At 53.9% G+C, this 15879-nt stretch overlaps 1 protein-coding gene and 1 long non-coding RNA gene across 3 annotated transcripts in view; both read left to right on the forward strand.

The window, feature by feature from the left end:
* The first annotated feature begins 2332 nt into the window (after positions 1-2332).
* On the forward strand, positions 2333-5798 carry NKX2-3 (NK2 homeobox 3). The gene is made up of 2 exons (XM_059395914.1): positions 2333-2776; positions 4218-5798. Exons 1-2 carry the CDS (start codon positions 2416-2418, stop codon positions 4961-4963), a joined length of 1107 nt encoding a protein of 368 aa, XP_059251897.1. The 5' UTR covers positions 2333-2415; the 3' UTR covers positions 4964-5798.
* Positions 5799-9777: 3979 nt separating this feature from the next.
* LOC132015358 (uncharacterized) overlaps positions 9778-15879 on the forward strand; it is a 53230-nt gene continuing 47128 nt past the window's right edge. For both annotated transcript variants that reach the window (XR_009403632.1, XR_009403633.1), the window contains exons 1-2: positions 9778-9852; positions 10120-10422. This is a non-coding gene — a long non-coding RNA (uncharacterized LOC132015358). The remainder of the gene's footprint in view (positions 9853-10119; positions 10423-15879) is intronic.

Genomic DNA, 15879 nt, shown 5'->3' on the forward strand with positions numbered 1-15879 from the left:
TGCAGAGAACCGAGAGATGTAGCAGAAAGAAATGCAACCTTCCGTTGGAAACTGGGGGCAGGGAGTTTCCGTAGCTTTTGTCCTTTACCACTTTTTTTTCCCTCTTAAAATCACTCAAAACAACGAACAAAAAGAACACCACCCAAAGAGGTGGAAGAAATTGAGAACCAGAAACATTCTCCGAGATGGTCTAGGTCGGGGGGGGGGGGGGGGGGGGGATGGGAGTGGAGGAGTGGGGCAGGAGCGCAGCTTCCTTCTTTTAGGCTCACCTGCCAAAGTGACACACACCCACTAGGACCCCCACCCCACAGGGCCGCGCACTCACCCCCACCTCACTCTGGATCTTTTGCGCCCGAGGGGTTGCGATCCGCTGCAAAACCAGGCGCCGCCTTCTCTCTGTATGTAGCCCCTGGCCTGGTTTAGAGACGTCGGCCCCGCCTGGGACGTCAATAGTCTCAATGCGGAGAAGACAGGCACCCGGCGCCCCTGCGGCTGAAGAATGGTTGTACCAGCGCGAGGCCCTGCCCACAGAGGGTCTCCCCCACCGCCCGCCGGCCGCCGCCGCCCTAAGTACTCCCGGGTGCACGTGGCTCGCGCCGCATCCCAGCTCCCCGGGCGGCCTCAGAGGCTGACTCCCCGCACCATTTCCGCTCCCTCCTGAACAGCCCCGCCTCTCTCCCCTCCCGCCTTTTTCTCCTTGGCCTTGGGCACCCACACTCCCAACGGCCGAGGGGCCCCGCAGGCCAGTTCTCCACTTGCCCCCACTCCATCCTGTAGGTGCCGCGCCCGGAGGCATTGTCCATCAGTCCCTGCACCTTCCAACCATCCCCTGCCAGCTGAGGCCGGTCTCCCCCAGCTCCGCCATCCCGGCCGCCAAAAAATGCTTGGGGCGGCGAACGCCTACTGTGGGGAAGATGAACCCCAGCAATGCTGAGTTCCCAGAACGTCAGAGGACCCCACAGCTTCGCCCAGAAAACACCTGGGGGCCGCATGAGGGCGCCACGTATGGGCTGGAGAAATTAGAAATACATCTCAGAGGGTAAAGGCCTAGATCCAGGACCCGGGTCTCAATATGCAGAGAAGGCCTCCACAGCTGGCTTGCCTCCCTTGTGGCAGATACCACTCTCAAGGCCATAGGAGGCCACCCAATGTGTGCAGCACTCCAGCCACTCCATCACCGATGCAGTCAACAAACACTGATGCAGAATAGTGGACTTGCGGTGTACTGAGCACCTAACAAGTGTGGGGCCCGGCGCTAAGCTCCCAGCTGTTTTGTCCTTTATCCCTGGCAACAACCCCTGAAGATGTATTGGGTTCCTTTTTGTAGACAAAGAAACTGAGGCTTAGAAACACCCAAGGCCACACATCGACTAGGTCAGGATTGGAACCAAGACCTGTCAACCAACCAAGGTCAGTAACAACTCCGTCCTCCTGTCTCTCACATACCTGCTTAGTGGGCAGCTGCAAGAGCTACTAGGACAAAGATAACCGGGACCCTGCCCCTCCCCGGGGTGGGGGGCATAGTTTACCCCGGGCGACCAGGACAGCAATATCTAGTACTAGGTGGGAAGTGGTAAGTGACACGAATGTCCTTTACTAACATGCGCTGCAAGGTCAGATTCGGGAGAGACGACTTCCGGCTAGACGTTCAGGGAGCGCTTCCTTTTGGAGGTGGTACTTGAGCAGAGCCTTGGAGAACAGCTTTCCACTCATGGAGACAAGGGCAGGGAAGGCATTCCAAGTGGAGGGAAGAGCTTGAGCAAAGTCAACAAGTCGGGAACAGACACGTTGCCCATCCATTGGTATACAAAACATTCCGTCTTCTTGGGAATCCAGAGGCCGGTATTTACAGGCCAGGACGTTTTCTTGCCCTGCAGCAGCTGGAAAAACCACGCTCCTGGGCCATTCTTCCTGGTAGTTGGCTCGTGGACAAGAAGCCTCCCAGAACTGGCCCTGGCCAGGAAGATACGGCCAGGCGAGGAGGGAATCGGTAGTTCGGGGACCTGGGGCGGTGCAGCCTCTCCTACAACGACTTGGACTTCGCGACTCTATACTAGTCCTTTATTTCTGGTAGCGCCGCAGCACCCCACTCAGTCGATGCGGGGGGCGTGGTCCACATGAGCCGGAACCAATAGGGAGGGAGGCCGAGGCGAGAGGCCCGCCCCCGACGTGACGCACGACCCCCGGACACAGGCTTCGCAGCCCCGGCCCCAGTCCCTGCAGTGGCTGTAACAAAACCCAGACCCCCAGGTCCCGGCCAATGGAGGCGATTTAGACTGGAGCCGGACCGCGTCTGTCAAAAGCCCGACTCGGCAGCAGCGGCAGAGTCCAGAAGGAGAGCTGGAGCCGCAGCGCTGCTTCCCCGCCCCCGCCGGGATTTATTGAGTATTTGGACTGGACAATTAAGTGGCCCTGATGATGTTACCAAGCCCGGTCACCTCCACCCCTTTCTCAGTCAAAGACATTTTGAATCTGGAGCAGCAGCAGCAACAGCACTTCCACGGCGCGCACTTGCAGGCGGACTTGGAGCACCACTTTCACTCGGCGCCGTGCATGCTGGCCGCCACCGAGGGGACGCAATTTTCTGACGGAGGAGAGGAAGACGAGGAAGAAGAGGGCGAGAAACTGTCCTATTTGAACTCACTAGCCACAGCCGACGGCCACGGGGGTTCGGGGCTCTGTCCGCAGAGCTATGTCCACACAGTCCTGCGAGACTCGTGTAGCGGGCCTAAGGAACATGAAGAGGAGCCCGAGGTCGTGAGGGACCGGAGCCAAAGTGAGTAGAGGGGGGAAGAGAACGCACCCGCACATCTGGAGCAATGGCGGAGCGCCCGCAAACAGCACTGCTTCCCGCCCCCTTAACCTTTGGCTGGGGTCATGCCTCACCCTGGTCCACGACAGCTCCGCAAAGCACAGGTGCCTGCGAGGGAGCTGGGGCGGAGGGAGAAGGACGAGGTGACCCCGACAAATACTCCTCCCGGAGAGGAGAGGCGATGCAAGCCCCCAAAGGAAGGGAAAGTAGTTCTTGCTGCCCTGACGCTGATAAGCAACACGGGCTCAGCTGCTGGATTCTGACAACTCACAGCATTTTTGTTCTTCCCAAGACTTAGACAAGAGCTCAAATCTCTTCCTCTTTGACCCTAGGGTGAGACGAGGTCTTTGAGGCCAGTCAGCCATCCCCTCTTCTTCAAAAAGATGATCTAGGCAGGTTGTGTTGGCAGGGCGCAGGAACCTTGCTAGAGACAAGCTGGGTGGTTTCCTCACTTCTATGCTTGGAGTTCAGTGTCCCTGGCACCCACAGCACCCGCAGAGAGGGAGGGGATGGTCGGAGAGTGCGTGGGAACACAGTCCATTAGGCGCGTGCATAGCGTTCACACCCCCCGAGGCACTAGCCTTTTTTGAAAATTCATAATGTTATGCTTTGTGTGAAAAACGCGCGGAACCTAGTCCTAGATCCCAGCCGCTGGCATGGGAGGTGAATTGGGTGGGGAGATCGGACAGCTGAATAAAACCTGAGGGGATTCTGAGGGGAGAATCAAAGAATCTCTTCCCCAAGAGGAGGCTTGATGTGGCAGCAGCCAAGGCCTAGACTCCTGACACTTCGCCTGGGCCTAAAATCGACACGAAACGGTCTAAATCAGTCAATCAAATTTCTTTTTCTCTTTAAGATAATACAGACATCGTCACGCATGTAGCAGGAGGTCTGTTATCTTTTAAAAGACCAAAAAAAAAAAAAAAAGTTCCTAAGCAATGCAGGGGGGGTCACACTCAAGCATTTCCAAAACAGAAAGATTTATTGACGTAACGCACGCATACGGGCCCCCAACGACCAATATGCATCACACCTTCCGCTATCCGTAACAGAGTGGAAAGCAGATGAGTTTGCAAACACTCTAGTTACTATGTATTTCATCCCGAGAATCGTCATTAGCACGCCGAGCCCAACATTTACTACTCTCTCACAGATGCTCAAATTCTAAGCAAACCCGCACTACCTATCCCTCCCCGTGGAACGTGCTTCTGCCCACTAAAGGCGTTCTGAGGGTACTGGGTCTGTCGCAGGGTCCCATGGCGCCAGAAACCACAAACTTTCCAGAAAGCCCAGGCATTTACTACCGCATGCTCCGCGCTGCCACCAAAAGGGCCACAGCGCTCTGGGACAGGAGCCGCGGTAAGGCGGGGAACTGCTAAAGGACGCTGTTGTGCTTCTTCCGCAGAAAGCTGCCAGCTGAAGAAGCCTCTGGAGGCGGCCGGAGACTGTAAGGCGGCGGAGGAGAGCGACAGGCCCAAGCCACGCAGCCGCCGGAAGCCCCGGGTCCTCTTCTCGCAAGCCCAGGTCTTCGAGCTGGAACGCAGGTTCAAGCAGCAGCGGTACCTGTCGGCGCCCGAGCGCGAGCACCTCGCCAGCAGCCTGAAGCTCACGTCCACGCAGGTGAAGATCTGGTTCCAGAATCGCAGGTACAAGTGCAAGAGGCAGCGGCAGGACAAGTCCCTGGAGCTGGGCGCGCACGCGCCCCCGCCGCCGCCGCGCCGCGTGGCCGTGCCGGTGCTGGTGCGGGACGGCAAACCGTGCGTCACGCCGGGTGCGCAAGCATACGGCGCGCCCTACAGCGTGGGTGCGGGCGCCTACTCCTACAACAGCTTCCCCGCCTACGGCTATGGGAACTCGGCCGCCGCTGCCGCCGCCGCAGCTGCCGCCGCCGCCGCCGCCGCGGCCTACAGCGGCAGCTACGGCTGTGCGTACCCGGCGGGCGGCGGCGGCGGCGGCGGCGGGGGCAGCGGGGCTACCGCGGCGGCCGCGGCCATGCAGCCCGCCTGCAGCGCGGCCGGAGGCGGCCCCTTTGTGAACGTGAGCAACCTGGGCGGCTTCGCCGGCGGTGGCGGCGCGCAGCCCTTGCACCAGGGTGCCGCGGCCGGGGCTGCTTGCGCGCAGGGCACCTTGCAGGGCATCCGGGCCTGGTAGGGACGCGGCGGCTCACGCGGCGGGCGCCCCACTGCAGCCTGGCACCGCGGGACTGAAACGCGAGAAAGGCTGGAACCCAGGGCCAGGTCCTCTCGTTAAAAAAAAAAACAAACCACAATCCCCTCTACCCCCCAATACACATGTTTCGCTCCCCAGGGCCCCGGAAGCCAGCTCCGGCGAAGCCTGGGGAAGGGGGCTGCGGGACGAGGAGGAGGCCCGGGACTGGTCGCGGAGACTGTCTCAGAGGCAGAAACTCCGGCTGGGTGCAGGGGAGGACAATGGCCCCGACTCTGGCCCCGAAGAGGGTGAGGAGACTGGGACTCTGGCTGCCGCTTGCTTCTTCCAGATCAAGAAGGCCGTGTTTCCCCCTCGGCCTTCCCGCGGCCTCCTCGAAATGTCGACAGAAAGCCCAAGGACAAAAAGAAAAAAGAAAAGAAAAAAAAGAAAAGCATGAAGGAAAGAAAAATGGGTGTCGGGGCTTGAGAATCCCCAAGCCCCTCGGACCCTTCTGCCTCTTTTGCGGCCCGGAGCGCCACACCACAGCGGATTTCTCTTTTCCCTACCGCCTGCCCCCCGCAGCAGATACCTCGGCCTGGATCTCCGGATCGTCAGGGTGTAGAACTCTGCGAGAAAAACCGGCGAAGCAAGATCAAACATGGCGGGGGGGGGGGGCGTGCTGCAGGAGGGGGCTGAACAAATCTGGGAGCTGGTGGCCCGCGGGAGGTGTTACCAGGTTTCCTTTCTGTTTCATATTCTGTATTCAGCACATATAATATACCTATAACTATCCACACGCCGTGTACACACCCGCTGCCATACACTACAGGAGTCAATAAACAAGGTGCAATATTTCCAAACCATTGGCTACAGACTCTGTTTCCCCCCCACCCCCAGAAGTGGAAAGGGATCCTTTAGACAGGGCGGGTAGGGAAGGAGGTGTGTAGGGGAAAGCAATCTTCCCGGGGCGTTCACAGGCCTGGCCTCTCTTGGGCCAGCCCGGGGGACTGCAAGTCTTGCGTCCTCTTGGTTTTGTTCATTAAATTTCTCTTTCCTCTTGTGGGAGAACAGATCGGAGACTCGGGACCTTTTGAGGTCCCCGGCTTTGTAATCCCCCCAAGTTTTACCAGATGCTTTGACTAGTGTCTTTGGGCCTGCGTTAGACCAAGACTGAGAGACTCTGCCCCACCTCGGAGGTCGCCAGGGAAAAGGAAACCTCGCCCCCTGGGCCAGCCAGAGGCGGCGCGAAGGCGGCTCCATCAGCGGCCGCCGCCGGGGCCTCCAGCGCGCCCAGGGGCGCTGCGCCCCGCCGCGGCCGAATTCTCCCCCTCGGCCGCCCTCCCTTCTCCCCCGGCGGCCGCGGCTTTATGCGGCTCCTTGTCACTTGCGGAGAATGCCTGTGCGAGGCCTGTGCTGCCACACGGCCGATTGTGAGCGTGCCAAGGCGGGTGAATGGGGAGGCCTCAGAGCGCCGCGCCATTGTGGGGCCGGGCCTCGCTGAAAGGCGGCTCCGGGCCGGGAAGGTGCGGAAAGAATGGCTTTTTATTGGAGTCCCGAACAAAAGGTGTGGTAGGAAGGCGAAGTCCCCTGCGCGAACAAAAACCCCAGCGCGTCGGGATTGACGTCCCCCCCGAGCTCCCCATTGCTTCTCAGAGCGGGGGCTTTGTGTAGCAGTCTGCTCAACAGAGGGACGGAGAAATGCGCGGGGGTTTTGTTCCCCACTTTTTGTGCGCTGGGGGAGGGAGCGGCAAGGGGGGACGGGGGCTGGGCGGGCAGCCGGGACGGGCGCGCTGATTAGGCCGGCCAGCCGCGGCGCGGAGACGTTCAGCGGGAGTCGGCGGCCTGAATGCAGGGTCATTATTGCTACAAGTTTAGCAATTTCGCCCTTTCTAGGAGGGGGCGGGGGCTGCTAGGCTGCGGCGGGGCGGCGGGGCTGGGGATCTGCAGAGACCCGGAGGAGGAGGAGGAAAAAAGGAAGCGAGGAAAGGAGGGAGGCAGGCAAGGGAATCCTCCCAAACCCGCTGACCGCCCAGGATGAGGCTTGGACGGGTCCAAAAGGGCCTAGCGGGAGGCTGGAGAGGCGGCGCCTACGGGGCGAAGACCCTCCCTCTCCTCGCCTCTTCCCAGGCAGAAAAACCCTGGAGTTGAGTGTGAGTTATCGTGCACCAGGTTGCCGGTCTCTCAGCTCCTTGCCGCCAGTTCCCTCCTCTCCTAAGCCTCGCAGGAGCTGGGACAACTCCACCCACCACCCTTATCACCGCCCTGTCGCCCCAAGTCCCCTTCCTAGCGAGCCCTCTTCTGAAGCTATTCTATTCCCGTGAGTTGCTTAGGCTAAGGGCTGGGGAGGGAATTCTCGCTTCCTAACACGTTTCTCATGGCCTGCAGCCTCGGACCACTGATCCAGCCAGCCAGCCAGCCAGCCAGCAGTAATTTCCAGAACACCTGCTAATACATGTTCAGTTGTACTGTTCTGGATGCTGGGGATAGTGGGGCGGGGGCGGGGGGGGGGGGGAGCACCAATGTCCACAGGCTCGTGGAGTTTATTTTAATGAGTGTGCCTGGGGACAGGAGTTAGACAACAAAGAAGTAAATGTAAAAATAAGCAGATAAATTCTAAAAGGGAAATAGAACTAAGGGCTGAAGGGAGGGTTCTTCTGGAGTAGGTGATCAGAGAAAGCCACTTAAGTTGACACCTAAATGACGAAAGGGAAGCCAGGCCAAACAGGCCTTCGCGGTTGCAACCCCATTCCTCCACACTTGCCCTCCCCACCATACGGAATGCCCTTCCACCCCCATCTTTCTGGTTAACTCTTGCTCCCCCTTCAAGGCCAGGCTTCTTTCCTGAACCACCCAAGTGGAGGTAATCCCTCCCACATATATGCCACCAGAGTCTTAGGTACTTTCCAATACCACAACATCATGTCATGCAAAGATTTATTTGTTTCTCTCCCTCTTCATGAGGTCCTAATGAGGTCATGAGCCACCAGGTTGACATCTTTTGTCCCCTGGGACAGATAACACAGTAAGTAGGAGATCATGAGACCAGAGTCCTTAAGGACCCTCCCCAGCTCATGCAGTGGCCCTGGTGATGTGAAGCTTCGGCACTGGGTGCTGACTACAAGGCATGTGCTGAGCTGGACTCTTAGCCCATCTGGGCGGGGCCAAGGCACCTGAAACCGCCTGCAGAAGACACACAGCCCATGCAGATTCCAGAGAAATGTCCTGCCTTTGGTACCCTGCAATGCTGCTGGGGACACAGCTTTCTGCAAGAGATTGTTACCCTTCTCCCTATAGTTCAAAACATAGGAAAGGAGGCTAAGAACTTGGAATGACCTGATACCCTGGGCACAAAGTTTAGGGGTTGGGAGGAACACAGAGCAGGGAAAAGAGTGAGAACTCAAGCGGGAAGGGCGAAGAGCTGAGATGTGTATGATAAATCTGGGACCTGCAACGGGAACCCAGTTCCACTTCAACTTTCCCTCGCTGAGGGGTATGAGGTGACCAAGAGCCTGCTCTGGCACTCCAGGAGTGCTCATTTCCCACACTGGATTCCATCACCTGAGCTCTAGGAACCCAAGACTCTGGGAGCAGATGTCCTTGCTCTGCTGGGGGTTTCCTAAGTAAGCAACTCCTTTCCCCCACCCTAGTCTGTGTCCAGCGGGCTTTGGCCTCTCAATGCTCCCAGCACCAGATCCCCACCTTCCTTGTCCGGCTTCCTCCCGGCCCGCATTAATCTTCCTCCATTCTGCATTCTCTCCTCTTTCGAAAAGAGGTGTGCGACCGTGGCAGAGGAAGGAGACTAGTTCTAAGGATTGGCTTCCACACAGTTCACGTGTCTTGAGATACTTAAAGCCAGACTGAACCAACTCCCTCCCTGCTCACTACACTTCCCCAGAGCCAGCAGTCTCTGGGTATAAATAGCTCCCATCTCTCCGCTAAAGGATTTCCTTACTGCTAAATTGTGGCCATCGAAGGGTGAAAACTCTTGACCAACACAGCTACCTCTCTTTGAGCTCCCTCTGCAGGGGAAAAGACACACCCCACCCGCAAGCCCAAATTGCTGCTTCACTGAATAGTTTTGTGAGCCGGGAGGAAGAGTAAAATGCCTTCTAAGGATGGGGGAGACTTTGAGCATGTGAAGTAAGTCACCCCTATAGCATCTAGGGTCTGAGCTCTAAGGCAGAGAAGGATAGACTGTATGATTTCAGAAATCACTTCTGGCTCAAACGCCCCTTCTCTGAATGCATGGATAATCCCTCCCTACCCAAGGACTCATGGGTGGGGGGTCAGGGGTCGGGGGTCGGTGTTACTGGTGAGAGAGGTTAAGGCCAGCAATTTTTTCCTGCATTAGCCTAAGCTTGAGAGGAGTTAAGAGATTGGCTCTGGAGTCAGCCTTCCTCCATTCTAACCTTAATGCCTCCACAACCAGTAGTAGAGACTTTGAGTAAGTTAGGAGCACTCTGAACCTCAGTTTCCTCCTCTGTAAAATGGGTATAACACTTCTCTCATAGGTTTTTTTTTTCTTTTACCTAAGCAAAACGCACAAATAGTTAAGTGTGCAATTAAGTGAGTGTTTATATATGTAAACACTTAAAGGACTCAAATTAAATGAGGTAATCCTTGTAAAAGCAACTTAGCACAGTGTCTGGTATGTCTCGGGCCTTGCACCCCTGGCGTTGGCCAGGCCGGCGTTTGCTGCCTAGTATGCAGAGAAGCTCAGGACTCAGATCTGCCTTTGCAGCGCTCCCAGGTCCGCAGGGGGAGCGCGGCGGGCCCGGGGGATTCGCCACCCCAACACGGCGGGCACGCGTCACCACAGGCAGGCGGAGTCCGGAGAGCTTCGCGGAGGCTTGGACCTTGGAGGCTTCAAGGGAATTCGACTGAAGGAGAAGGTGCAAAGAGGTTCCGGGCGGAGCGGCGACCCTCCTCGGGCTCATAAGTACAGGAAGAAAGGGTTAGGAGGGGAAACCTAACCCCTCTCCGGAGAGCTAGCCCGGGGTCCGGCGCTCCGCTGTTCCCGGGCCCAGCCGGCGGGACCTCGGGCCGCGCGTCCCCGCGAGGGTGCGGCGGAAGGGCGGGCGCTTCCCGGGAGAACGGCGCGTGCGGAGGGCGGGCTGGTTCCGCGCCTAGCTTGCAACTTCCCCCTCCGGCGTTTACAGCTCTGGGCCGCGGAGCGAACTCCCCGGGCGCCTTCTCCCGAACCGAGGGCCCGAGCTCTGGGAGGCCGGCGGACTGTCTGCCCGAGGAGTGCGGTGCTCAGCCGCGGCGCGGCCGCGCGCGAAGGGGGAGGATCCTCGGACCCGCGGCGGGCAGCGCAGGTGCCGCGGGGCCGTACGCCGCCTCCCAGACAGGCCTGGCGCGGGAGCACACCCGCGAGCCCCCGGAGAGTTTGGCCGCCCCTCTGGGTGGCCGCCCGAACCTGCGGAGCCGGCCGTCCCGACGACGCGACCCGGGCGCCCCAGGTAGGACGCGCCGGGGAGGGGGTGGTGAGCCGGGAAGGGCTCGGTGGGGAGTGCGGGGGAGGCCTCTGCGGGAGGGGGCACTGATCCCAAGGCCACATTTGCTCTTTTGAAAGGTCGCGCTCTTTCTCAGCTGTAGGTAACATTAATAACAGCAAAGTTTTCTGATGGGGCGTTTAGACAATGTAACGAAGTATGAAACACATGCAGAAAGGACGTCAGTGCACCAGCACTGGCTGAATCCTCAAATACTGCCATGAGACCAAATCCCGGTGCAGAAAAAGAACATTACTAGCCCCCCCCGCAGGCTCCCTTGTGGTCACTGTTCCCACCGCCAAGGATAACCACTGTCGTGGTTTCTACCAGCACAGATTAGTTTTGCCTGGTTTGGAACGTTAGATACACGGAAGCCTGTAGTATGTACTCTTCCACGCCTGGCTCCTTTCGTTTGTGACATTTATCGACCTTGCAGCGTGCACTTGGAGATAGCTCACTCTCCTTACTTAAGAGTATCTCTTTGTATCAATGTGCGGCAGATGATTTACCGGCTGTGCTGCTGATGGGCCTTTGGGCGGTTTCTAGTGTTGAACTGTTGTGAATGCGGCGGCTAAAGACATTCTAGAGCGATATCCAGCAGAACTTTCTGCAGTGATGGAAATGTTCTCAGTCCGTGCTGGCCAATAAGGTAGCGAGCACGTGAGCTTGAAATGTGCTTGGCTGAGGAATTGGATTTTTTATTTTCTTAAGTTGTAATTAATTTAAATAGAAAGTCATGCCCGGGGCAGCACAGTTCTAACACGTCTTTTGAGGACTGTAGTCAATGTTTCTATTCCGTTTACACCTAGGAGTGCAATCACTGTGTCAGGGAAATGAACACCAGCTTCCAGAGTGTACTGAGTGGTTGTCTCAAGTTGGCGCATCTATTTTCACCCCCACCGGCGGTAGCACCCTGTGTTCCTCAACTCAGTATTTTCATTTCATTTCTTTTTCATTTTAGCCATTCTGCTGAGCCTGTAGTTAAAACGAGGCTTTTGTTCGCTTTTAAGCAAGATAATGAAAATTGCCACTTATACCATAGTAAAGGTGATGATAATGGTTGGAGGGGTTCTTGGGGACAGAGCATTGTTATAGGGTCTTAAGTTTACCCTCTATACCACCCCACCCCTGCGTCAGGCCTCCCACCCAGTCAACCCTCTCCCCCCCCCCCCGAAACTACACCTGGGTTAGCAAGGCATTAGGACATTAGAAAGGGGCTGTGTGTTGGGAGGTGATCCATTTCCCACAGCTCTTGTTACATTATGCGTCCTTCAAATCAACACCCCTTTCCCTTTACTATTACTTATTGGAATATCCTATCAGAGGGGATGATGAAATTGCCTGGCAGGCTACAGCCATGGCACAAAAGCCAGATTTTGTGCTGGTTTTAGTGTGCAGCTTGATTCTGCTTGCTTGCTTGCTTGCTTCCTTTCTTTATTTTTATTCTGCTTTCTATAAAATGGCATTAATACCATCTCTGGGTCTGCTACCTCACTGGTTTGCTGAGAAGCAAAGTAAACTCCCCTGCCCAGGAGGCAGCAGTGTGTGTGTATGTGTGTGTGTGGTGTGTGTGTGTGTGTGTGTGTGTCTTTGTAGAAATTCTTTCTAAACCTCTGAATTATCATGTGAATTAGGTATTCCTTCTTTACGCATGCAGACACTGAGGCTGTGAACCACTGAACCACACTGAACCACTCTCCTCTAGGCCACACAGCTAGTTAACAGCAGTAACCCCAAGAGAACTTTCCACCTGTGCCACCGAAAACAGTTCTGACGTTTTTCTTAAATTTCCCTTCCGTGGGTCAACAGAGCCCTGGCTGGTACAGATCTTGAATTCCTGGATCAAATTTGATGTCCTCTGTGAAGACTCCCTTTGGACAGAACCAAAGTGATCATTAACCACTTGTGTGTGGCTAGTTAAGCAGAGGAATTGTTTGTTATGTTGTAATAACAGTGAAATTCACTTGGTATGATACGTGAGTTCTTGGAAAGCTGTGTGCAAATAGACTTTTGCTTGTGGGGAGGGAGAAAAATTGAGTACATTTCAAGTTCATCCCTGGAATTTGTTGCCTAAAAGTATCCCAATATGAGTTATTTTATAAGTGAAGGATCCTTTTGAAATATGAATAATAACACAGCATTTAGGGCACCTGGATGGCTCAGTCGGTTAAGTGTCTGCTTTCAGGCTCAGGTCATGGTCCTGGATAGTGGGATTGAGCCCCACATCAGGCTCCCTGCTCAGTGGGGACCCTGCTTATCCTTCTCTCTGCTCATGCTCTTTCTCTTGCTTGCTTTCTCTAAGTATCTTTTTAAAAATGAACACATTTTCTTTGTAGGATTGGGTTTTCAAGTAATAAACAAGAGTAACTCAAAATCATATATAAGATTCATCAACATTTTACACATATTTCCTCTTTATTGAGACCACTTGAGATGTTTCACCTGGACATCTCAAGTTCTTTGGGAGGTCCACAGATAAGTTCTCTATCCAGTTGAGAAATAAGTAAAAACCCAGTGTCCCTAGTGGCTACTCGTGGATTCATTAGCTTGGGTGGGTTTTACAATCCCTGATCATTTAGTGGGCCTCTCAGAGAGGGGGTTCAAGAATCAAATGGGTTATTAGATTAGATGAGCTTCAAAGGTCCCTTTCAGCCATGAGATTCTTTTTTTTTTTTTTAAAGATTTTATTTATTCATTTGACAGAGAGAGAGAGATCACAAATAGGCAGAGAGACAGACAGAGAGAGAGATGAGGAGAAGCAGGCTCCCCGCTGAGCAGAGAGCCCCATGCGGGACTCGATCCCAGGCCCCCGGGATCATGACCTGAGCCAAAGGCAGAGGCTCAACCCACTGAGCCACCCAGGCGCCCCAGCCATGAGATTCTTTAAATCTGTTATATACCTATAGATCCAGCATAAATTTCAGCTGTGCTGGTGGGAAGCGCCTCAGAAACTGCCAGAGTCCAATTTGTTTCTGATGCCGAATCCTGTGGTGCTACAACCCCGGGCAAGTAAGAGTTCCATGTCTTCTGGATCAACCACGGGTGAGAACCATTCACCCCTCCACTCCCTAAGTGTGAGAAAGTTCTGCCTTATATTCAGGTGAAATCTTCCTCCTGTAGCTTCCATCAGAGGCTCCTCCTTTCATTCATTCTTTTTTTTTTTTTTTTTTTTTAATAGTCTTTACACCCAGCCTGGAGCCCAACACGGACCCAACACAGGGCTTGCATTCGTGACCTTGAGATCAGGAGCTGAGCTGAGATCAAGAGTAGACACTTAAGGAACTGAGCCAGGTGTCCCTTTCCGCTGCTCCTCCTCATGCCGCAGATGTCTACTCCTTTTGCATGGCAGTTCTTCAAGTATCTGAAGCCAGCCATTGACTCCCATGATTCTCCATGTGAAACAACCTCAGTTTCTTTGACTATTCTCTGCTTCCCAGCCATTCTTCCGTGGATTTTCTCTAGCTCGACCATTTCTTCTGTGCCTGGGGGATTCTGATACATTCCCTACAGGTGTCTCCTCCTCATCAACCTTTGACTACTTCCATCTTCATCTTCCCATATTCTTCTGAGAAAGCTGAGGCCCACCGGGAGGCTTTCTTGCACAGGTCCCACTCTCCTCAATTTATGTTTTAATTCTTTAGTCTTCGAGGAATAAGCATCCATTCTCTCTAAAATAACACTACTCCTTAAAGCCTTGATATATTTTCTTTCTTACTTCTAGAAACGGTGCTTCTTATTTTGAGTTCTGAGATTCCCCTCACCCTACAATTCAGTATTCTCTGCCTTCCTTTCTTTCACCATGAAACATGTAGCGATCTTGTCATATTATTTTCTCTTTTTTTATTTTTAAAGATTTTATTTATTTATTTGACAGAGAGAGATCACAAGTAGGCAGAGAGGCAGGCAGAGAGAAAGAGGAGGAAGCAGGCTCCCTGCTGAGCAGAGAGCCCGATGTGGGACTCCATCCCAGGACCCTGAGATCATGACCTGAGCTGAAGGCAGCAGCTTAACCCACTGAGCCACCCAGGCGCCCATATTATCTTCTCTTAACACTGGTGCCCCTTCCTCAAATATCTTTCCTCCCTGTTTTGGGTCAGATTTCTGAATATGTGTCTTCACCAGCTACTTCCCTTTCCCTCAGTCTACATGATTCTTACCTCCCAAGTGGTGAGTACTGATGCTCACTTAGAAGTGATTTTTGTGGTCAGCTGGTTCAGCTGTTTCCCTGATACCTCGTTCCCTTTTCCAGCACTCCTGAGGAGTTAAAGTCCTGCCATTCTCCCTTAATTATCTGAGATTCATTCTTTGAGATCAAACGAATTCTACTTAGGCTTGTGCTTTGTTACCTCTCTTTGGTATTTGGCACAGTGACTTTCTTCCTGGAAAGTCTTATTGTGGTTTTGACACTCTGTACTATCCTGATCACTTTCTTTCTCAATGAGTAGTTATCTTCTTTCTCCAGCACCACTTAATGGAACCCTCCAAGGCTCTTCTGGACTCTTGCTGTCCTAACGCTTGTCTGCCCACACAGCATCAACTATCACTTTTATACTAAGAAGCCCTTAATCTACACCTTTATCTTCGTTTCCCTCTGGGGGTTATTCAACTTGTACCTGTAACTTTGTTGTCTCAAGGTCATCACCACTCCCCCAAACTACTCACATCTCAACTTCTGCCAGTGGCATATCTTTCCTTGTTCTCTTCCCTTTGGTTGGAATCGATCAACGAATGAGTTCCCTGAATGTCTCTCTTCACTCAGAGCAGAAAGAGCAGAGGAACCTAATACATTTCAGAGATTAGGCTCTGCATATCCTCACCGTTTAATACAACAACATCCTAAAAAGTAAGTGCCATCATCTATGTCTTATGGGTTAAGAAATCAAAAGTTGAGAATACAAACATCTTGCTCAAGGACTTGCCCAGTTTTTAAGTGACAGATTTCAGGGTATAAATCAAAATCAAAATCTGATTCCAAAGCCTAAATACTTTACTATAATGACCTCCTAATTTGTCAACTTGGCTTGGGCAGATCGCAGATAAAACTCAACCTCACACCAGCACCAGATTCTTTTTCTTCAAATGCTTCTTCATTAAAGGCACCTATGTCTTCTCAACAGTGCTATGGCTCCTCATTGTGGATAGGATCAAATGGACTTTCAAGACCACTGGTGAACTCTCATTACCATGTCTAATCAATGGAATTTCTCATTATTTGTAAATGATCTACACAGTCTTCTCACTGTACCTCTCCCTGACCCATTTATCTGCCATGCTCATTCCTGGGGACCCTCTGAGCTCTCACCCTTCTTAACTCCAAGTCCATTGTCCCCCAATTCTGAAAGCTTTTCCAGCTACCACGGCTCACAGTGATCACATGTCCCATTATCTTGACATAGACTTAATAGCCTCTGTTGCATAACTCAG

Source organism: Mustela nigripes, chromosome 4, assembly GCF_022355385.1.
Source record: "Mustela nigripes isolate SB6536 chromosome 4, MUSNIG.SB6536, whole genome shotgun sequence".
Lineage (NCBI taxonomy): Eukaryota > Metazoa > Chordata > Mammalia > Carnivora > Mustelidae > Mustela > Mustela nigripes.